Source organism: Lithobates pipiens, unplaced genomic scaffold (genome assembly GCF_037356315.1).
Source record: "Lithobates pipiens isolate NorthernLeopardFrog02 unplaced genomic scaffold, aLitPip1_a1.2 Scaffold_13, whole genome shotgun sequence".
Lineage (NCBI taxonomy): Eukaryota > Metazoa > Chordata > Amphibia > Anura > Ranidae > Lithobates > Lithobates pipiens.
In genome coordinates, this window is record NW_027507718.1 from 95,440,114 (window position 1) to 95,465,167 (window position 25,054).

Below are 25,054 nucleotides of genomic sequence, written 5' to 3' on the forward strand. Positions count from 1 at the left end.
ACCACCTTTCACAAAGTATAACATTGTCCTACAGCAGGATGGTAATTACCCACAAAAAAAGAAACAGTTTAACCCAGAGGTAATATTCTGCAGATTACAACATTTTAAAAAAAAGATTAAAAGCAAAACCAATCAATTTACTCAACCAATAATCAGACAAATTAATCACGTGTTTATCACTTTTCATAATCCTGTGGGAATACCTTTTTTTAGATTGACAATAGTTTTTTTTTTTGTCTGGGTAACAGATATGTTAATAGCAGCATACAGTAAACCAGTATAAGAATTAAGCCAGCCACAGACGGAACAATTTTCTTTGGTTGCAGGAAAGCAAACCGCTTGATTCCCCCATCAACACTGACTCTGTTCTGCCTCCCGTGGAGCCATTGTGTTCTCCCAGCTGGGAGAACACATTCATTACTGTTAGCTGCTATAATAGCCACTAGCAATAATTGCATGAAAAATCTGACAAGCTTGTTGTACTGAAGTTGATTGATCAACTTGGGTGCATTCAGGCTGCCCATACACAGTTGAAATCTCAGCCAGTCTATGCTAAACTGACTGAGATTCGAACCATCTTTGGCTGGCTTTAAGGCTGCTATATACAGCTTGCACTTTAGCTGATTCTTGCTGAGTTGGCCTGAAATTCAAGCCATGGGTGAACCTGTTGGCACCACCCGCCTTAAATTTTCTCAAAGGAGTTTGGTGGAAAATTGGAAACCGCTGAGTGACTGCATCCTATCAGATGCAGTTAATGCTTTGGTATTCTGATGGCCACCTGTGCAAATTGTCAGAATAAAATAGCCAGCAGAGGAGACTCCTCCATCTGCACTTTTTAACGTGCATGGAGAAATATATTAGATTCCTTCATTACTACATGTAACCATACATGTTTAGATTTTCCACTCTCAGTCCATGGGCTGAACGAGAGCAAATTACTTGATTTCCCACCTGTCACGGTAAACAGTGTGGATGAGAAATCTCTCCTTCCTGCTATTTTATTCAGACAGCCAACCATGGCTGAATATACAAATTGTGACTGCATCCGATTGGATGCAGTCACTGTTCAACAAAGAATTTTCCACCTAGTTCAGTTGATTGGCACCACAAAATGATTTGAACAAACTAAATTTGAATCATGTAAGAGTAGCCTTACTCTGGACTGAAAACGGCAATAATGGACCTAAAAGGAGGTGTTACGGATTTTGGTAAGAACACAATTTTATCACAAATAATTAAATGTGGGCATGCTAGAATCCTGTGTGCATGCATGTGAAAATATTGAAGCAGTCATTATATTAGCAGTTTCCTAATTTTCAACACAATTAAGCTAAATTGGTTGTACTATGCCTTCTGAACTCCTGTGACTGAAGCCTGCTGTCGACTGATGTCGCCAAGCTTGTCCAGGCTCAGGAAAGATTGCAACCAAATGGTTGGGATCCGCCCACATGCCTGGACCGGCAGCTGGCTTAGCCTCTCGGTAAACTGCCGAGAGCCTGAGCTGGCTGCGCCCGCCCCCTCCACAGCCCAGCGCTCTAGTGGGGGGCTGTGGAGTCGCGGCACTCTGCTTAGGGAGCTTTGAGAACCAAGCAATCGCCAGTGTTTTGATTGCTCTGTTTTCATTGTTAGAGCTGACGGGGGGACAGATGCAGCATCGTACCGATGCTGCATCCACGCAGGTAAGTATGATTTAAAAAAATTTAATCCGATACTTTATTTTTTATTTTTTTTTAAGAGTTTAAAAAAAGAGGACTTTGACCTCCAAATTGTTCAAGTTTTTGGCCACTGAAAATAAGCGGTAGACATGAGCCTTTTGTTTTTGAAGTGGCATATCACAACACTGTTTTTTGTTAAAGTTCTATGAACAAGAGCTAAACTTATGCCGCGTACACATGACCGGACTTTTTTTCGACGGACTAGGTCTGGCGGAATGAATTTGTCGGCTATTACGATCGTGTATGGGCTCCAGCGGACTTTTTTTTTTTTTTTCCCCAAAAGTCCAACGGACCTAGAAATAAAACATGTTTCAAATCTTTCCAACGGACTCAAGTCTGACCAAAAAATCCAATCGCCTGTATGCTAGTCCGACGGACAAAAACCGACGCTAGGGCAGATATTGCCTACTGGCTATGAACTTCCTTAATCTAGTCCGGTCGTACGTCATCACGTTCGAATCCGTCTGACTTTGGTGTGCTTGTGTGTGGCCACGTCCGTTTGTTCAGAAAGTCTGTCGGAACTCCGCCGAAAGTCCGTCGAAGGCCACCAGACCTAGTCCGTCAAAGTCCGGTCGTGTGTATGCTGCATTAGGCAGTCTATAATTAGATCAGTATGCTGAAATATGCCTATTGGTGGGCCAATGTTCTCATTCGGTAGGTGACTTCATAATGATACTAAATGGAGTTGGGACTTTAAACTATCACTTCTATCTATAAGCAGCCAGTCATCCATTGCTGACATGTGGGGAGGAATATGACATACTGTGCTGGATGCCCATTGGTAATGCACATAATAGTGAATGTTATACTGGACAATTTTATTATTGTTAAATCCAGGTTACAGTAGCTTACACTAAAGCTAGCCATGCATGGAGAAATGTGATTAATCAGAAATGATCTATCAGATTTACAGATACTCCTCTGTTATCGTTCAGTGAATACCAGCACGCAGTACTAGACTATGTTCTAAAGCTAGAACAAAACTCTTTGAATGTCACAAGAGAGACGTAATTACATTACTACACAAAGCATATATACAGCCACATCTTTAATATGCAGTTTTGTTTTGGCCAAAGATGTGATTTCACTGCAAAGGATGCTGAGAAGAGCAACTACATTAATACATTTAAAACCTTAATAAATGGCATGGAGCATCTCCGTTACAAGTATGGAATAATTTAACTGAATGTTTTCTCACTTGATAAAAAAAAATACATAGCAGAACGCTGATCCAAGGTTTTTTTTTCCCTGATTGCTGTTGTCAGTTTAAGTCGTTTGGGCGAAGTAAAGCTTTTTTGGTCTTCCATTGAAGCAACTAGGGTTTCTGAGGATGCAAACAATTATTTTGAAGCTGAATGTAATGTATTATCAGGAGAATTGAAGAGAAAGTTGGACAAAACAACATTAAATGTCAGGTCATCTTTAGTTGCATGGTAGATGATGCAATGCTATCCTTGGCTGATATCTAAAATGTGTCCTGTAATGCCTCTATAGATTTATATGGCAATTTAGTGTTTTTTTTTGTTTTTTTTTAATCAGCAGAATATGATTTACGGTAGATCAACAGAAAAAAAAAAGCTTAAATAAATAATAATTAATAAAAATTCAGATAAACGTGACCCTATGAGAGCCCCCCTAGATCAGTATCCCATTAAATTCCCCCCTACGTGAGTACCCCCTTGCGTGCGAGTCCCTGCCCACCCCTTTAGATCAGGGCCCCCATCAAAGTCCCCTTTTGTATCAGAGAACTAGATAAAATATTGCCGCAGACCAGTTTTGGCCCATGGGCGGTAGTTTGGAGGCTCCTTCGTTAAACCAAGGAGCTTTCCTGGGATGATGGGAATTACTTGTCTGTTGGATAGTCGGGGATCCACTAGCATGTCCTTTTTGGGCCAGAGTGCAAGGGGCAATGGTGGTCTTTGTTGTAAGGCTGTAGAAGCTGAGTATTCCTCCACCTTGGTGTGCAGAGAAGCCTTAAACAGGAGATTTCTCCTTTTCTTAGAAAATGTCTTTTAATATGCTGTTATGTGTAGGCAGTGAATATTATAGTATTTTATAGCATACAAGAGTGCCATTAATCTCTACTTGTCACTACTGCGACGGTTATTTTTTTTTTAAATCAACGTTCCACTACATTTTATAACACAGCAGCGTTGCAGTTAATTGAGGCTTTGTTGTGTGTGTGTGTGTGTGTGTGTGTGTGTGTGTGTGTGTGTGTGAAACATCTTGGGTAGAAATATTCATTAAAAGGTAATTCTGGGGCCATTGGGCCTAACTAGAAAAGTAGTGTTTACATTGCTCTTTTGCTTCTTAATTTAAAAGCTATTGGAAAGAAAATGTGTGGGCTGTGTATTCTTTTCTGCTGTTATCTCACATCTCTTGACTCTCCAAAGTTCTTTGTTTATTTTTTCATTAGCTAAGCAAAGGCATTAAGCCCTTACAAACAAAACTGCTCTCTTGGCAAACTCAAGATGGAGATATACCTGTTGTCCTGGTTTACTAAAGGTGACAAGTTATAGCAGCTGACAGCATTGAAATGACCCTAGCAGTGTTTGATCGCTTAAGAGCATTTATCATGTACAAATAGAGGTATTATGGGCCACACTTGGATGTTTACAATGTGTAGGTATTTGAATAGCACCATTGCACTGTGACCTTTCGCTAAAACGTAATGCCCTCTCATTACGTCAGTTCTTACCTCATATGTACACCTATGACCGTTTGAAATATTCTGTATATTCTAAATGTTACACTTTTGTGTGATCCAGGAATAAAAACTGTTCCCTTGTTGATGTTGGTTGAAAGGTCACTGAATTTATAAGCTGACTTGGGCGACTTTTTTTTCTTTTAAGCCTCACTTACATGGATTCAAGGCCTATCCAGACTATGGGTGTCACGGTCAGGGGGTCATGCTCAGTGACCAGTAGTTATCCAGCTGGTCGGTGGAAGCCTCTCTACTGCTATAAGTACACAAAGAGGTCACCCTGGCAGATAACATGAGCTTACCTGAGGCATGGGATCTAAGCACTAACTAGAACTCACCAAAGCTCCTGATAATGGAGATAAGTTTTGCTGCATATTAGTACCAGGCCATGGTTCTCGAGATGGCCCCACCAGGAGGTGAGCAAGCCAGGGTCCAGTAGCAGATATAGTAAGTGGGGATTAAGCAGAAGTGTAGTCGGTAAACAAGCCGAAGGTCGGTAACAAGTGGTTGCAGTTTGGGATCAAGCAGAAGCATAGTTGGGGAACAAGCAAAAAGTTGATAACGAGTGGAGATAAAGACAGCTGCAGGTAGGCAAAGGAACACGACATTGACTGGAAAGAGTACAATAATCTGGCAAACGGTGCAAAGGTATGGCTTAAATTGGAATTTCAAGGGAGGAGCAAGGGCATTTAAGGTTCACCAGAAAGAAGGCAAGATTATCCAAAGAATCAGACACGTTGATAGCCAGCATCTCAGGTGGTTCAGCAAGAAAATCTACTGTCTGATGCAGCAAAAGTCATGCGTTGAGATCCTGGTCCTGGCAACAGGCCTCATCACTCATGTGAATGAGGCCTAAGTGCAAACTAAAAGTTGGAAGAAGTAAACTGCAGATACCTGCTTTGGCCCACTTATAGTGCAGACCTAATATTTTCCCTTAGAAGCTATAGATTGATGGCTGGATTGGTTGAAAGTCATATCACGTCTATGGGTATTTAAATCTAACCATAAACAGAGCAACAACTTTTTTTTCTAATAAGAACCATGAGGGTGCATTTACAAATCAAAATATTATAAATAATCAAAATAATAATCAATGACCTCAGTTCCTTGGGGTGAATTTACAAAATGCAAATCTTGTATGCAGTTCACTTTACAAGGGAATGTTTGCTTAGCTTCGCAATTGTGGTGAAAATTCACTTTGCAAAGAATTCACAATTACATGCAAGGAAAAAAATTTTTATTTTTGCTTAGCTTCCCCTCATTCACTAAGCCAGAGATCTCCTAACTTTCTAAACAAAGGATCAGTTTTCTGTCCTTCCAGCTTTGGGGGGACCAGACTGTGGCCTGTGGGAGTAGAAAATGCCCTGGTGTCAGTTGGAATAAACCGTGCCCAATTCTTGGTATCAGTTGGAGGAATAGTGCTCCATCTATGGTGTCAGTGGGGTGAAATGGTGCCCCAAAGACTGGATAAAGGCGAGCAAACAGCCACATCCAGCCTCCAGTTTGGAGACCACTGAACTAAGCTTAGGGATAATTCCACTACAAAGTGAAAATTACTTTGCAAAGCGAACAGCCTTTTTTTCCTTTAGTAAATCATCCCCATAGATGCAAAATCCCTTGAGCTTGTAGCTTTGTCTAAAAATGTCAAACTAAGGCAAAATTGCTATACTTAGGCATTTCTCATGTTCAAATGAAATGCTGCAGATTATCCACAGAATTTCCCCAGAATTTTCCAATTTACTTAAAATCTGCCTTCTGCGCTTGTTAATCTTAATTCTTCCACAAACTAGTTTGAAGTCCTTACAGATTTGCTAAAGCAGACCAGCATTTGTTGGCACATAGATTAGGAAAATAGGCAGTGGTAAGCCACATGCAAAAGTTCAGTTGCAGCAGAAAGCTTAAGTTCTGCAAATGTTTTGCATACTGTGAAAAAGCGCAACTGCGTCTTAAATGTCCCCATGTTGTTTTTTTTTTCTTGTATGCAAAACACTGATTAATGTCTACATATACATCATATCTTTGGCTAAAATTAGGAAGCAATACAATACTGCAATGATAAAAAAAAATATTGCTACTATAATAACAACTATTCCATAGCTCCCAACTGCCCCTCATTTCAAGGGATGTCCCTTATTTTAAAGGAAACCCCTCTATCCCTTTTTCTACTTCATTTGTCCCTCTTTTTAGTCCAGAGCAGGGGTCTCCAAATTTCCTAAAAAAGGGCCAGTTAAGGCGGACTTCAGACTTTAAGGCCACCGGACTGTGGCTATTGGGGGTAGAAAAGGTCCTGATGTCAGTGGGAAAAAATAGCGCCCCATTGTTTGTTTCAGTGGGAGTAATTGCGCCCCATCATTGGTGTCAGTGTGATGAATTGTGCCCCTTCATTGATGTCATTGGGCTCCATTGCTGGTGTCATTGAAAGAAATTGTGCCCCATTTGTTGCTGTCATTCAGAGGATTTGTGCCCCATCGTTGGTGTCATTGTGAGGAATTGTGCCCCTTCATTAGTGTCATTGGGAGGAATTGTGCCCCTTCATTAGTGTCAGTGGGGAGAATTGGGCTCCATTGTTGGTATTAGTGGAAGCAATGGTGCCCCAAGGGTTGGCAAGCATCTGGCCCCCTAGCTGCAGTTTGGAGACCACTGGTCTAGAGAGTTACAGTATATCTCTTTACATAATGTATTATTTAAATAAGAAAGCTGTTTTGTTATACTAAACTTTGCATTCATCCATTAAACTCTTACATTTGTTGTTTTGTACAGCCAGTATGTAGAAGAATTGGTGGTAAATGGGACTTGTGGATTTACCCAGTCATTATCTGCCTATTCATTCTTCCTTTGCCTACATGCAAAAGTTAGAAAACCTACTTGCCTTACAGCCAACTTCAACGCTGGAGGTGGTGACGTCATGATCTTTTTGACAAGATCATGAGAATGCTGAGAATCCCAAATCTCCCAAGAAGATATTCTAGCACAATGTTGAATTTCTTTTGATTTGGGACCCTCAGCGTTCCCAAGATCTTGGTGGAAGGACCACAAAGCCACCCTTGCCTAAGCAGTGCAGTAAATTAAGAAACTATACTGAACTTTTTCCCACTGGTGTCCTTTTTCTTTTGTCTTTGTCTTTTATTATTGCGCACAAGGGCTGTTATGTCTCATTGGCTAACAAACAGAACTATTAAAAGCCAAAAAACAGAACATCAGAACGGATAATACTAATTTACGAACGTACATCACTGAAATCGTTGAGTTAAGACTCGCACCATCTGTACTAGCTTAACAGAGAAGCATCTCCAACTTTCAGAAATATATATTTGCCCACAGTTATTGTCAAAAAGGTCTACTTATATTTTTAATAATATCATTCCAATTATGCTACCAAATTAATCATTCCCATCCATGTTTGCCAAATTTAAAAAAAAAAGTTTTATATGTTTTAATGGCTTTTCAGCAGAAGCTGAAGAATTATATGACCTAATAGCTTCTTATGTAAACAAGATATGTTGAAACAGGGGTAGTCAAAGGATTATAGGTGGAAACAGGAGACTCCTATGCAGACACAGGGACCATATTGTACAAACTCCATGAAGGTAGTGCCCTTAATGCAGTGCTGTAAAACAAAAGTGCTAATTATTGTGCTACCCATCTATAGAACTATAGACCTTTATTTCTTAGACCGTCTCTTCCTTGTTCTACAGTGTCCCTACATGACTTGCCATAGAAAACGTTGAAATGCTTTGTGTTTTGTGTGCAGACACTATTTTTTGCATCTAGCCAAAGGCAGTGCTATTTTCATCAACGTTAACATGCTTTGCAGTCACCAAATGTAATAATACTTTTATTAGCTGGAAGGGTCTTTGAGTTTAAACGAAAAGCTGGTGCCAGTAAAATGTACTAAAAAATCAGCTTTCGGTTGAAGTTGCCAGGGGCACAGTGGATGTATATGCCCCAGTAGTCATTAACATATAATCCAAGTGAAGTTAATATATCTGTAATTGTGAAGGAAAACCATGTCAGGCAGGTGGAAAACTGTCATAGTAAAAAGAGAAAAATATTCCACTATAAATTCTAATGAGCTGGGTATTTTACATTTCGGTATTTTAACAGGAAGAGTAGACAAGCCCTAGCAGAAATGAATATAAGGTGCCATGTTAGAATTAGAGAGTTGTATGGAATTAAAGACGGCCATATAATGAATATCACTTTTCAATGCACACATTTTCATGATGATTGTGCAGCATATTGAATTTTATAGTAAGCCTTTTTTTCTGTTTTTGGATCTGTTTTTTTCTCTTAACATCCATCTTTGTTTTCCTTTACTGTATTTAGATCTTCCCAATGTTCATTCTGTTACATGCTATAGTGCAGTGATTTATCGTTTTTAAGGGTAATGCCCATCTTGGAGGCACTTCGTCTTACCCCTTGTACCTCCATGCTTAGGTCCTGGCCTTATACAATACTTACCCAACTTCTCTTCTCTTTACCTGGATTTGAAGAGCATAGAAATGTTTTTCAGCTTCAATGTGACTATGGTTGAGGAGTAATGCTGCCCATTCACTATGTGAATTTCAGTTGGTTGTTAATGAACCAATAAAAAATTTGCTATGTGGCGTTGTTAGCCTCCTTTTTGAATTGAAGTATCAGGGTTGATTTTTTTTTTTTGGCAGTGGAAGCTGCATCCAATCCGATGCAGCCAATGTTTGGGTATTCCAACATATACCATTGGTTAGCTGAACACAATTGCCCAGCAGAGGCGTTCCTCCATCAGCACTGTTAGTGTGGATAGCAATTTTTTTTTTTCTTATTCAGCCCAAAGGCAACATGTGTAAGAATAACATTTCCTTCTTCTGAGATTTCAGCAAGTGATAACATGGTTCAAAATGAAGTACTTGCATAGCGGTGTCTCCTTAGATAACCCGCAGTGCTCTGGCTATTCTTTTCCTTATTTCCTTTTTACAATAAAAAAAAAAAAAAAAACAGACTTGTATATTTAGTGATTAGAAAAAATCCAATTGACCCAAAGCCATTTAGTTGCCTTTTAAAGATATATAGTTTATTAGGCTGAATATATTAGGATATAAGTATGGGAGCTTCCATTGCTGGTTTTTCAATATTTGAAGGTTCATTCTGCTTCAACCTATCTTCACAGCAGCAATGCTCTGCAGAAAGACGCATGCAGGATAAGGATGGCTGCTCTAGAACATACACTCACAAAAAAGTCATTTTTAGAGCTCTCATATTTCTATGCTGACAGCTCCCTTTTTTACATGGTGTTTTTCTTTTTTGTCTGATGGCACCCTAAATGTATTTTTTTTTGTATTTCTTAGATGTGCATCCTTTCTAATACACTAGGTTTCCAAACACACAAAAACAGCTTCTATTTTGTTTTATGGCAACAGCCAAAAGCAAGAAGTAGTGAACTTTAGATAATGAGTATTTTCCTCTTCTTTTAGGTTGCGATGGCTGATGACTACTCCGATCCCTTTGATGCCAAAAATGAACAGAAGAACAAAGGTGTGATAACTGAAAACAATGGCTACATGGAACCCTATGAAGCCCAAAGATTGATGACAGGTAAGACAAATATATCTAATGTTTCATGTACAGTACATGATGTTACACTGTCTTTCACATGAGTGGACTCGGCCAACGGATCTGCCTGCTCGGGTCTGTCTGCTCCACATATGCAGAGTGGATACAGGCACAACCCGCTTTCCTCTATAGGCAGTCATATCTAAACGGACTGTTTGTTTATTTACATCTGACTTTCATCCAATCCAAATCGCCAGACGGACAGGGAACAGATCCCCCATCCGTCTATTTTTAACAAATCAGTGTAAATGTTTACATCCGCTGCTCCATAGAGGGCAATGGATGGTCCAAGCTGGTCCACCGAAAAAATTGACAGGCGGACCCATTTGATCCGCCCATGTGAAAGGGGCCTTACATTGCCCAGCCCAAGTGCACCTCTCCCCGTTTTTTGCTAGTTTTTAGTTGCTCAGAGCTGCGGCCCTTGTTGCTTTGCTAGACTGTTGCAGACACACACTGGCGGTCTCCAGCTTTCTTGAGCAATGTTGGGCTTCTGGTATATGGGCTTTTGCCTCCAGGTAAGCCTTTTCTCAATTTATGCATTACTATACATGTCCCATAGTTTGGAGCACAGCACATATAGTTTAGAGTTAGGGATTACACCTTTAAAGGGCCATACACACAGACCAAATCTCACTAACATTGGCCGGTTTAATAGAAACCATATAAGGCAGTCAGTCTGACAGAAGCTGGGGTATGGCCGAAAAAGGTTTGCTGATCTGCAACCAATCAGCGCTCTCAGCCAATGGCTGAGAACTCCAAGCGGTATGTTCTGGTGGGAAGGCAGTCCCCATGTCAGAACACAATAGACCGGTGGGGTAGATCTCTGTACTAACATTGCAACACAGTTAGTACAGTGGCTCCTCCCGAGCTCTTCGTTTTAAAAAAAATTTTGTTGTTCAGCTCGCATAGTTGAATGGAAAAAAAATCGAATAGTGTGTACTAGGCTTTAAGCATTTTCTAAATGTGGCAGATTGATATTAACATGTATTTGCTAATACAGTATATGCACAAAAAAACTGTTATTGCCTGCACAGTGGAAACAGATTAGGTAGGTTTTTCTTTTTCAAACTGTGCTAAGAAACATTTTATATTCATTTGACAAGTCATCTGTAGAAATAATGCTTAACGTGGAATTCTATGAGTAAATGATTGAATTACTTATAAGTTGAAGTTTTTTTTTTTTTTTTTTTTTTTTTTTACCTGCCAAAAGTTTTGTGATTTTGGCCAACAAATAAGATTACTGCTACTTTTTGTTTTTACCATTATTGCTTCCTGTCTCAGATTTACTAATGAAGACTAGAGGCAGAGAGGTGACCTAGTAAGCTGAATTGCTCAACCAGGAAGCTGAATTTCTTAACTGGGAGCTACATGTACCTGTACAGCAGATGGGAAGAGGGAGGCCCAATGCTGTCTAGCAACACCGTACAAATAGTAGTGCTATAATTGACTGTCAAGAGCGCAGAGATAACTTCTTCAAGGTGGTTCTGCTCCTTTACTGTTCAGCCAGTAGCCTGGGGTGGATAGGTGATTAAACACATTTAAAGTGGAACTCCAGGGAAGAAAACAAGTTCCCTTTTAATGATACTTGTTCCAGGACTGGACTACTGCTGTGTAAGGTACAAATCCTTGTTATTTACTTTCTCTACAAACCGCCTTGTATTCTGTGAACAAAATACAATCATTCTGTGAAAGGACAAGGGGAGAATAGCGATGGGTAACCAACAGGAACCCTTGACTGTATGGAGCTGTAGCACTCATAACGGTCTCAGCCGCAGCGCTGGCTGTACCATCCGACATTTCCGAAAGTAGGATTTTTACTTTACACAGCAGTGATCTGGACCTAGGATAAGCATGATTAGAGATACATTGTACGCAACACAGGTCAGAAAAATCGTTTTTTGTCCTTGAGTTCCACTCCAAAGTGACATTGAACTCTAGTTTTTATTCAAGTATGTAATCCTAACTCCAAAAAGGATATTTTATTGCTCTTGGCCTCCTTCAAATCTTCAAATTCTCCTTTTTTTTTTTTTTCTTTTTTTTTTTGCTGCTGTTATCCAAAATCCTGCCAGAAGGTGGCTTGGTTCATTCTCCATGGTCTTGCTGTATGTTGAAATAGCCATTCTCTCTTAGCCGCTCCTGAGATGGACTATAGGATGTGTAATATACATACAGTGCTCATTCCAAACAAGGGAAATGAGGAGGAAAAGGATACATTTGGTTGCTTTTGGAGACTGTTACCAGAAGGAAAAACACTGTAAGAAACCATTTAATAAAATATGAATTGCAGAATCATTTCAAAGTGGATGTGAGAGAATGATTTTTGGATCATGAGATCATTTAGTGACAGTAACTTTACTGGAGGAAAGTGTCTCTGGCAGGGGTCTCTAGATAACAAGACTGTCTGTCTGATAATAATTACAAAACCTTTGACAGGTACAATAACTCCAATATATGTATTTCATCTATATCAGGGGTCTCCAAACCTCTAAACAAAGGGTCAGTTTACTGGCCTTCAGACTTTAGGGGGCCAAACTGTGGCCAGTGAGAGTGGAAATTTTATTGGGATCAGTGGGAGTAATCGTACCCCATTGTTGGTGTCAGTGGGAGTAATTGTACCCCATTGTTGGTGTCAGTGGGAGTAATTGTACCCCATTGTTGGTGTCAGTGGGAGTAATTGTACCCCATTGTTGGTGTCAGTGGGAGTAATCGTACCCCATTGTTGGTGTCAGTGGGAGTAATCGTACCCCATTGTTGGTGTCAGTGGGCGTAATCATACCCCATTGTTGGTGTCAGTGGGAGTAATCATACCCCATTGTTGGTGTCAGTGGGTGGAATAGTGGCCCATCATTGGTGTCAGTGGGAGGAATAGTGGCCCATCATTGGGGGCAGTGGAAGAAATAGTACCCCATCGTTAATGGGGAAAAATAATAGCCCATCATTGGTGTCAGTGGAAGAAAGTACCCCATCGTTGGTGTCGGTAGGAGGAATAGTACCCATCGTTAGGGCCAGTGGGAGGAATAGTACTCCATCGTTGGTGTCAGTGGAGGAATAGTGCCCCGCTATTGGGGTCAGTGGGAGGAATAGTGGCCCATCATTGGTGTCAGTGGGTGGAATAGTGCCATGTCATTTGTGTGAGTGGGAGGAATAGTACCCATCGTTCGTGTCAGTGGGAGGTAATAAGAGCCTCAAGGGCCAGCTAAAGGCATTCAAAAGGCGACAGTTTGGAGACCACTGATTTATAAATTTAGCAGGTTTCCTGAAGTTCAGTGTTAAATCACAGCTTTAGTGTCCTCTTTAGCCTTGGACGATCGGAATCAGCATTGTTCAGACGTACTAGAAACTCAAAATACAGTGTCAGAACGTATATGAAACATGGATAGCATTAGATCACTGCAGAATGTTCATTAGAAAATGTTTTCCATTATTTACTACTTCGGAGAAATAGAGTGCAGTAAAACAGAGCTTGTATAATTAAATCTGGTATACTAGTGCTAAAAGGAAAAAAAAAAAAAAAACAAAGAAAATGAGATGTCAGTTTTCAAGGCCTATTTGTGGATTTAAACATATGACAGGGCTATCAATTTCCTTGTAAGCAGCAGTTCTGTCACTGTGGGTTGCCATAAATTAACAGTCACATCTATAATTTTCAGCTCCCAGCTTGTGTTTTGTCCTTGGCTGGATCAATCTGACTGACAGACAGATAGGTTGGCTTCTGTGCGCAGCATAAGGACCAGCTTGCCAATTTTCGGCGCTAGGAAATATCAGCGTGTCTGTGATAAGAAAATATAAACAACTCAAAATACTATTTCCATATACATTCCTTTTTTTTTTTTTTTCCCGCAATATGATTGGGATGGCTTTGTGGCAGTAATTGAAAATAAGAGGTTTTTGTTAATCCAGAAATTAAAGCATATCTAAACCCCAAAAAACCCTGGCAAAGTTGGGGATAAAAAAAACGAATGCAACCACCACATGTAAGGACAATAAAGCCGCAATATATACAATTTTTGTGAAATGATGGCTGCATTTGTTTTCTGCTGTTTTTAAAGTCGTCATCCTCAGACATGAAATATAAACAAAACTCAAATAAGTCACATTAATAGACAACGTAACTTGTAACCACCAGGGAATGAGAGCTCTGAAACCATCAGTGATTAAATCCTTGTTGCTTCCAGGATCATTCATCACAGAGGGGATCTAGAAACGGATGTTCCTCAATCCCTACGGGAAGCCCACTCCCTCACCGCAGTCCCAGGCTGCCTGGAGGAATGAGAGAGCTCAGGAACCATCACTGGTGGAGGCAGGATAGGGGTAATCCTTCCCAGTGCCATAAAAGTGATCTGGCGGCTGTAAAGCCACCCACTTTTACATAACGGCTGATCGTCGGCTGAAAAAACAGTACAGAGATCATGGCTGCACCCATGATACTGGTATTAACCACTTGCCGTCAGGACGTTTCTATACGTGGCTGAACGAATACCACATAAACATCTATATTTGTACATCTTTTTAACACGTTAAAAAAATAAAATAAAAGTCTAGGCAAGAAAGAACCCATTGTCCTGAAGCCCAACTCCATGATATAAGCAACCTCCCTCCTAATTCCCACTCCCACCCCCTATAACTGCTAGTATGGGGGAAAAAAACCTTTAATGATTCCCATTTTATATCCTTGAAGCAGTGGTCACGTGATGCCACTGGCTCGATCCTTTAGTCTTCTCCTGTTTTATTTTTTTCCTGGGTTCTAAATTGAACGCCCACATGACTACCTGCATGATGTGGACACTTTCTTTAGATGGAGAAGACATTTACAGCGGCCAGGACCTCTCTCTCTCGTAATCTCCAGAGGCAGAAGAACTCACGGGGTGTTGTGGGGACCAGTGCTGAAGAAGATAATGAGAAGGGGAAAATGTCTGGTCCGGGCAGGAAATTAGCTTGGCCCATAGAAGAAAATGTGACTTTGATCCATTACACTGCAAGTTGGCTTAGGAAGAGGTGGTGTTTGAAACAAAGTAAAGTTATTGATGCTTAATGCATGTAAATTTCATTTATGCCTGGTGTTGGATTGACATAACTGATAGTGCCTCTTGGAGCGGCAATATCCTGTACCAAACATTTCCTTTGCTGCTAATCTAGCTTGTACAATGTTTAAGTGGAATGTTAGACCACAAAATGTTTTAGCTCATTGATATTTTTGGCAATCTTTGTGTACCACTTTGGCAATCTTTGTGTAAACATATGTATCCAGTTCAAGCCACATTACCTTGAATGGGTTGAGGTCTGGAATCTGACTTGGCTATTCCAGGATGCAAACTTTTTAAAGTCTTTCTTTGGTTGATTTACTTCAGTGCTTCATGGCATTGTCCTGCTTTCTTTTTAAACTTCCTACAAAGTTTTAGTTGTTGGACATTTTCCAGCAAAACTTCTCAATACAAATTTTAAATGCTCTATCTATGATCACAAGCTGTCCAGGCCACAAGGCAGCCTCAAAACCTAATGCTTCACAGTTGGAATAATGTTCTGTTATTGGATTGTTGTTTTTTTTAACCTCAAAACATAGCGTTGCACATTTTTGACACCAAATTCAGCTTTTTATTTAATGCGTTGAATGACCATTACCCCTAAAATATTGTGGAACATCCAGGTGGTACTTTGGGAACCTAAATCCCTAGTACACACGATTAGAATATCGGACAACTGATTGTCTGTTTTTTGCATGCTGGTCTCATATCGAAAATAAAAAGGTTACTAAAGTTTTATGAAAATTCTCGTATGACAGAAAACAACTTCAATAGTGATGTTAATGCAGGGCTCAAAATTTCAAGTCCTGAGCTACTAGCCAGGCCTTAAGGGTTACTTGCCACCAGTTGCCCCATCCAACCCCTACCCCACCCTTAATTCTTCCCCTAAACATGCCCTCATAAATTATCTCATTAAATGACACTTGAATATGCAGAATTAAGTTACATAAATAAATATTAACAACAACTTTATCAGTGCCCCTCAATGCAGCCTCACCTGTGTCCCTCAATGCAGCCTCACCTGTGTCCCTCAATGCAGCCTCACCTGTGTCCCTCAATGCAGCCTCACCTGTGTCCCTCAATGCAGCCTCACCTGTGTCCCTCAATGCAGCCTCACCTGTGTCCCTCAATGCAGCCTCACCTGTGCCACTCAATGCAGCCTCACTTGTGCCCCTCATTGTGACATGACTTGTGCCCATCATTGCAGCCTCACTTGTGCCCCTCATTGTGACATGACCTGTGCCCATCATTGCAGCCTCACCTGTGCAGAGTAAGGGAGAGTGGCCGGATCATCACAGGGGAAGAGAGCATGGAGCAAGAGGAGAGCTTGCTGGATCAGAGCGGGGATTGCCCGCTGTAACAGCTTACATTTGAATTGCATCCGCTTGCGGTCACACACAGTCCCGCCTCCTGACCCAGCGCCCGTGACAGCCAGAACATGTCCACACAGGCATTGGACTGGCATTCTGTCTATTACTCTATTACTATTGTCTATAACTATTAGATAAGCACCGGGAGGACTGCTATGTAATTGTAAGCTGTTACAGCGGGAAATACAGCTCTGCTCCTCCTCCACACTCTCTTCCCCTGGGCAAATTGCTCCCATTCAACCCTGCTGGTGGTGCACCCCCCCCCCCCCGGCTGGTAATGTATATTGGAATGTATTCTGTCGTTTCTGAGCATGCGTGGTCTTAGTCTTCTAATTGTGTACTGATTTATATAAAAACTGTAAGTTCAGGCATCGTACGAGAACTTTTTGTGCTTGTCCTTTCTAGTAATTTTGCATGAACTGTTGTGATCGTCTCTCAAAAGCTGTGTACTAAGGATCAGATTATCATACGGTCGCTCCGATTTTGTTACTGTACTAGGCTTAAGACATGCAGTTTCCTTTTGTGAACATTTAATGCCATGGGTCACCATTCAAACCCAAGAGATTCCTGAAAGTCCTTATGCTGCTGCCCAAGAGTTTATTATCATACTTTGTACTTTCTTTAGTGTAGAGATACTCTCAGGCCGCGTACACACGCGGGGACTGTTCGCCCAACTTTGTCCGCTGAACAGTGTTTCGGCAAACAGTCCACTCGTGTGTGGGCTTTCAGCGGACAGTTTCAGCGAACAGTCCGCTGAACAAGGTTTTTCGGAAATTCCGAAAAACTGTCCGCTGAAACTTTGTTTCAGTGAACAGTCCCCTCGTGTGTAGACTTGTTCGTCAAACTAAGTTCCGCGCATGCTCAGAAAGGATTTACACGCCGAAAGTTATAATGCAGTGTATAGGACGTCGTATTTTTCGTCCCGTCGTACGTGCCGTTCACGTCATCGCGCACGGTTTCAGCAAACTGTTCGTCCGTCGTGTGTGGACATGTCCGTCCATGCTAATTTTGAGCGGACTGTTTGCCGAAACTGTTTGACGGACAAAGTTGGGCGAACAGTCCCCGCGTGTGTACGCGGCCTCATTGATTGCAATACCCTCTTCATATAGTGTAATTATCCTTTTTATTTTTTATCTTTTTTTTTTTATCAAAGAACGTAATTGTTTTGCTTAGTAAAGTGATATTGTAATTGTACATATAGTCTCTAAATAAGGCGATGATCATGTGGATAAATACCAGATCAAAACACTTTAGGAGGTATTAATGCGTACATCCAGAAAAAGTTCTTGAGCTCTGCAAATCTAAAACAAGTGTTAATAAATAACAATACCTGTTGTCCAGTAATCCTCTAAAGCAGGGGTAGGCAACATCGGCTCTCCAGCTGTGATGAAACTACAAGTCCCATGAGACAGTGTAAGACCCTGACAATCACAGGCATTGACTCCTAGAGGCAGAGGCATGGTGGGATTTGTAGTTTCACCACAGCTGGAGTGCCAAGGTTGCTTACCCCTACTCTAAAGCCTAGTACACACGGACCGATGTGTGCGGCAGCTGCTCCAACAGAAGCCAGCCGTTTGACTGGCTTCTGGCGGACACGCATGCTGGAAAACCAGCATCCGTCGGGCTCCCGATCAATGCTCTCAGCCAATGGCTAAGAACTCCGACCGGAGTGTTCTGGCGGGGGTCGTCCTCCGTCCCCCTGTCAGAACACATAGCACAGCAGGGGAGATCGCTGTATGTACCAACATCAGATTGTTGGAAAAGCCTTGCCCATCCAATAGATTTTTTTTTTTTTAGTTTTCCCCCATGATCTGCTGAGATTTGGAGGTACCAATCCAATGACATGATTACCGCCTGATGTCACTACCTCACATAAAACTAATTTATCTTGCTTTATGCTCATTATGAAACTTTTCTGGAAACGTAATAAAGTTTTCTAATGAAATAAAATCTATCTTAATTTGTATAAGTAGAGAATTTGTTAGTGTTCAGTCTGAATCCTTGGTATATATTTTTGTTCGAATGAAATGTTGGAATATAAGGATTTCTGACAGGAATATACAGAAACACTAAGCAGTGTTCCTTCTCAGAACAATAGTTGCCAATGTTTAATTCCATTTCACAGCAGTAGACAAATATACCCTTGGAAAAGGCTCTTCTAATGTGTTTAGCAGCTGGAGTTTAGTGTTACGATGTATATTCTGCATAACTGTTCTTAGTCATGGAGCATCAGAGAGTATATGGAAAGGATGAGTAAACTGTATGTAACCAGGATGGTTCGTACTGTGGAAATAATAAACTTTGATAGAATTTGTGGGCCTGGCTTGTGCAAATTTATTGACATCCAGGTTACTGTAGGCACGCTTTTTCAAATGCTTTAATGTGTGCTAGAAAAGCACAGTCATATTTTACAGTGTATGCAAATTTTTATACTTCACTCTTTATAAAGCTGTACAATAATTGTGTGTTTTTTTTTTAAATACAACAAAGTATGAGTACCTGAAACTGGTTTGATATTAAAAGGTTTCTGCAATCCCCTACACAGCAAAACTCACAATTGGAAAAGGTGGGGCAAATAAGGCTCTTTTGTTGTGTACAGTGATGTCTGGGAGCATGTTTTCAGCAGAAGAGAACATAGGAATGACCTGATCAGTGTACCGCTGCACCTTCACTAGCCAGCTATAGGCCGGGTTGGTTCCACAACCTGGTGGCTGCACAGATTACAAATACATTGTGAAGTGCGTGACTTGAACAAACAATATCCCAATTTTTTTTAAATATATCTATTCTTTGTAGAACAGTTTTTTTTAGAAAGTGTACCTAGTAGAAGGTATAGTTTTTATAAATATTATGTATATGCAAAAAATGCAACCATCTAATTGCTTTTTTAGCCATATTTCATGAAATGAAGCTACCCATACACCTCAAACTGTAGTCAGGCTCCTATATACATGATCTGTGTCCAACAAAACCAACACTTCTCTCTGCAACAGCACTTTGACAAATAGATTCCAGTCTCTCCAATTTACCCTTTTTCCCCCAGTGTGGGTATTCCTTGTTTTCTAATGTATTTTTTACAATCCTTTAAAGTGATTGGCTCTATTTTTTTCATTTATAATGTCATACTTGTGCTCTGTGCAATATTTTTGTATTGCACAGAGCAGCCCAGATTCTCCTCTTCTTGGGGCCTCCGCCGAAGCTCCTGGCACCCCCCCATGACTGCCCCCATAGAAATCTGCTTTCTATGGGGGCACTCGTGAGGACATGCTCCCAAGCCACCTTGTCTGCATCTATTGACACATTCCCTGCTCCCTTGCCATAGGATTTGATTGGAGCTGGAGACAATGGCTCCCGCTGCTATCAGTCTGCCCTGTGAAGAAGGGCATTGCTTAGAGAGCCGCTGCTCTCATGCGCATCACTTGATCGAGATTTGGCTCAGGTAAGTATAAGGGCTCTGAAGAAGGACTTTCCTTTGAAATGCGTCAGCCAGCAAGAACCAAGGCTAGGTTCCCCCTCACACTGGTGGTCCCAAACAGTCTGGGAGTGTTCAGCCACATGTGGCTTGATGAGCGCATTTTATCACACCTGTTTGTGAGTAGATTTTAATTGTTTACCATTTTATTAATTAATATTTGTTGGATGATGTACTAGGCCAGTGTGCCCTCTTTCTTTTATTCATTTCTGAAGTATAAGGGGGTGCTTGCGGGATCCTCTGCAACAGTTTTTTTTTTTTTTTACCTTAATGCATAGAACCTCTTTAAAGCATAGCTAAAGTTAAAAAAACAAATATGAGATACAGGTGCATCTCTGAAAATTTAAATAGCATCAAAAAGTTCATTTATTTCAGCGATTAAATTCAAAAAGTGAAACTCGTTTATTATATAGATTACACATACAGTGATATATTTTAAGCATTTCTTTTTTTAATTTTGATTATGGCTTACAGCTAGTGAAAACCAAAAATTCAGATTCTCAGAAATATAGAATATTACATAAGACCAATAAAAAAATAAATACATTTAATTCAGAAATGTTGGCTTACTGATAAGTATGTCCATGTACAGTATAGTATGCACTCAATACTTGGTCGGGGGTCTTTTTGCATGAATTCTTGCTTCAATGTGGCGTGGCATTGAGGCGATCAGCCTGTGGCACTGCTGAAGTGTTATGGAAGCCCAAGATGCATTGATAGGGGCCTTCAGCTCGTCTGCATTGTTGGGTCTGAATATTCAAATTTTCTGATGTGCATCTGTATATGCTTCAAGTTTCATTTCTCAATTGTTTCATTCTGTTTCTTTAAAGGCATTTTTAAACCTTCCTACCTGCACCTTGTGTTTTTCACCTGCTTAAAGTGATTGTAAACCCTTACAACATTGTTTCTCAACTCCAGTCCTCAAGGCGCCCCAACAGGTCATGTTTTCAGACTTTCCGTTATGTTGTACAGGTGATTTGTTTAGTTTCGCTGCCTTCGTAATTACCACAGCTCTTTCATCTGAGGGAAATCCTGAAAACATGACCTGTTGGGGCACCTTGAGGACTGGAGTTGAGAAACACTGCCTTACAACACACTTTTTGCTACAGGTAAGCCTATAATAAGGCTTACCTATAACTACCCTTGATATCCCCTAAACTTAAACGGTGTAGGAGATATCCTCTGTATTTGCATGTGCCGACGACATTGGCACATGCGCACTGAAGCAATGGCACGTACGTGCCCTTACTTCAGTGAGTGTGCCGTTACCGGCGGCTCCCACACACGTGACGTCATTGCGGCTCTGGCCAATCACAGCGCCGGAGCCCGCGATAACCGGAAGTAACTCCGGGAGTGATGTTGGCCGCCTGAGCAGTGTACGAGGATGGCTGCAGGGGCTATGATCTCAAGTAAATAATTCATAATGAGCTAGTATGCTATACATTATGCCTTTGTCTTTTTGTCTGTTTCAAAATTTATTTATTTTTTGTCCCAGGGTTTACAACCACTTTCAAATCATATGGTTTTATGGTGTAATTTGTTGGCCTGTACTCTGTCTCTGGACCATGGACATCTAATGAGTGCCCAGGAATGTATTCTTTCACTCTTCCCCCATCCCTGCTAGCTGTTATGAAAAATCGAAGATACTAAAAAAAACACAGCAGCTGTAGCTACATGGATAGACTCTGAATATGCACACATTTGCATAGCAAGAACTAATATTTCATGAATAATAACACAGCATTTTGAGTTAGTGATTATTGTTGTTAAAAAAAGAGAAAAAAGATTGAAAAATAACGCTTCTGGCCAGGGACAAACAGTGTCAGAAACTGATCTATAAAATCGTAATCGATCTCTGGAATCAAAGATTGTTGTCCATTAGTTAGTTGTTTGCAGACTCGTGACGCTAAAATGCAGATAATATCAGCTTGATACAAATGTAAAAAAACAATGTTTATGTATGGCCTATGTACAGCTATAAGGCATTTTATTATATCCTGTCTGTTAAAATATAGGTCTAATGCACTGCTTGTGTAAGTTCCATTTTTAGATCAAATTATTTGTGGTTTGTTATTTTTTTTTTTCAGAACAGGTGTAATTACCAGTGAGTAACTTGTAATTATTCACCCATATTAAAAACAATCGCACAGCTACATTCTTGCATCATAGTATCATGCAGCAAGTGCCTCAGACTAGTACTACTTGTCACTGAATTCTCCCTCAGGGGAGCATAACACGGTTCTGTTCCATGCCTAAGATGTTTGTGATAAATAGCTTCCTCTTATTCATTTGAATGGTATTTGTTTTGGATATTCTGGATGGGAACATACTGAGAAGAAGCAATAAAAAATTATATAGAAAGCTCAGGAATTTCCTGTGTTTTTACACCAGTGCGAACACAGCAAGGTGGCCCACCCAGTCCAAATATGAAGCAGAAGTACGCAAGGTAGACCTGTATGGGCTGCCGCAATAGTTTTTGTAGGACACAGTAGGCCGAGTCTTCATCCATAAGACCCATTTTTTGAAACTTTGAGAAAATTTCTATCACTTAACCATCTTATCCATATTATTAGTGTCTTATCCATCACATTGGGATGGATAAGACACTGTGTTGAGAATGGGTGTGACTAAATTACCCTGATTATCGAGCGTGGCTAAAAAGCAGTATGGTTAAAGTCTGAAGAAAACAAAAACAGAAGTGCAACCCCAGGGTGTAGCATTAAATATATATGACAATGTATTGAAAAATAGAAATGCACTCATAAGGGTATGCATGTACAGGGCATGGCATAAAGGTGACTTGGGAGCCAGGAAAATCGGAGGGGCAGGGAGAGAACCTCCAGCCCTGGCCACTGGTTGGGGATGTAGCTTGCTGAAGATAGAGGAAGCCCCTGTCGCAACTGTGGACACATGCATTGTAGACACGTTTTGTAGACACAGGTCACATTTCAAACCTAGTTGGCTTCTTCGTTAGCCTCTTTAGTTATGTTTAGCACTTTGGGCTATCCTACACAAACCTTTTAACACTGTTGGCATAAATCATCCGTATTGTCATTTACCAGTCCTTTTCCACAATTTTTATCCCTTCTTTTCATTTGGTACTTTTTTATTTTTTTTTACACATTTTGAGCCTGGTTTATCAGACCACTCCTGAGCACTGTAGTTTGTCTGAGATTGACAAGCTCATTCATTCACATGATTAAAGTCTGAGCCTATACATTATATACATTGTAAATCATCTGCAGTTTTTATACCTAGAAATTACTAATTATATCCAAGCGAGAGTCTCACATAAACCTAAACTAAAGGATAAACCTTCAGGGTGCTCAGATCGCTTACATAATACCAGTGCTTCCAACAACTATAATACAATTAATAGGCATAGGCAAATGTATCAACTGAGGAAGGATGGGTCCTCCCCGAAACCCAACCCATTTGTCCTGGTGACGAGGAGGAGATCAGCCAGATTGACCCTGCAGCTTCCAGTCCAGCTACTCTGTACATGGCTGATGACAGCTCCTTACTAGTGCATCGGTCAGAGGTGAAGACATTGACTCACTCCGTGCTTGGGAGCTGTGACCTACTGGACCCTATATGGATGTGTCACCACTGTGGCTGCTCTCTGCTCCTGGATTTTTGTGGGTGCATTTCCCCTTGAGTGATTTTAACATTGCTCACCCAATAAATTGTTTTAATTAGTACACTATCAGAGCTCCATTTCACCTCTCTGTGTGTTACTCATTTTCACATAAATCTAAACAATAAGAAAAATACATGAACAGCTAACACTTTGCCTGAGCCTGACTTAAAGTTGAACTTCATTAGTTAAAGACATGGATGAGCGAGTTTGGGATGGAGGAACTTGACTGGCCTGCACAGAGTCCTGACCTCAACTCAATAGAACACCTTAGGGATGAATTAGAGTGGAGACTGCGAGCCAGGCCTTCTCGCCAAATGGCAGTGCCTGACCTCACAAATGCTCTTCTGTAAGAATGGTCAAATATTCACATAGACACTCTCCTAAACCTTGTGAACAGCCTTTCCAGAAGAGTTGAAGCTGTTATAACTGCAATAGATAATAATAAACCCTACAGGCTAAGACTGGGATATCATTAAAGTACGTGTGCATGTAAAGGCAGGCATCCCAATACTTTTGCCAATTTAATGGTATATGGCAATCCAGCCAACCTCTGGAAATGTGTGTCCAGTAGGTGGCTGGAGGGTCCATAAAAAGGTCTGGAGCAGTGTGTGCTGGTCCTGGGTCTAGTCCTGCAAGAGGTGTCCCATGCCTAGGGACTCTTCAGATGCGGTTTGATGGTCATTAAGGTCCTAACTGTAGTCCACTGGAGAATACCCGTTGAAAGTTGCGGGGGGGGGGGGGGGGGTAGTGTCCAATTGTCCTGTGGTACTGCGAGCCTTTGTCGCCCTTACAACGGCTCCTTTGGGGGATGTGCTACAAATGGAACATATAGTGTGCTGAAGTCACACCTATAAAATGTACTACATCAATGTACAACATATTGTACAGAGTGACACAGTAAGGACTATGCATCTTAGGGACCTTATATTGCTGGTTAGTGGAAAGAAGGAAAAATGCCCCAGTGTCAGTTATGAGTGGGAAAAAAAGACTTGTGGTCATTGTGTTTATGGGGTTGCCCTAGCAATAGGAATAAGATAGCCTCACATACCCCACTAGTACTGGCTGAGAAGACAGCACTGGGGGACAAGGATTGCTGTAAGGTCGCCAGGGTCCAGGTTTCAACCTCTTCTCTACTGGGTGATTAGAATCGGGATCAGTGAGACTTCTGTGGTGTGTGTTGTAAGGCTGCCCAGGCAGGTCCTGTCAAATCAAGGCTTAGGAACTGTACTGGTTGTCCATTACCTGTCCGTGTAGGCACAAGGGTGCTGCTTTCCACGTGTCTGCAGCGCTACACAAGTATTCGGGGACACAGCATGGATCTGTGGGAGGCAAGGATTTTTCTGAAATCCTAAGACAGTGCTGCGGTTTATAGGAAGGTTGGGAGGTATGTTCGGGTAAGCACAAAAGATGACATGAAATGTAGCAGAACTTCTGTCAAAACAGCCTAACTAAGCAATGCATCATAAAAGAAATCCATAAATCATATCAGTGTACAGAAAAACTTTAAATAAATAAATAAATATATATATATATATATATATAT

The 25,054-nt window shown here is 40.9% G+C and overlaps 1 protein-coding gene across 2 annotated transcripts in view; it reads left to right on the forward strand.

The window, feature by feature from the left end:
• Positions 1 to 25,054, forward strand: part of SHB (SH2 domain containing adaptor protein B) — a 295,008-nt gene that overhangs the window by 97,161 nt on the left and 172,793 nt on the right. For both annotated transcript variants that reach the window (XM_077475281.1, XM_077475280.1), the window contains exon 2: positions 9,870 to 9,990. In XM_077475281.1, the coding sequence (XP_077331407.1) occupies positions 9,870 to 9,990 (121 nt within the window). The remainder of the gene's footprint in view (positions 1 to 9,869; positions 9,991 to 25,054) is intronic.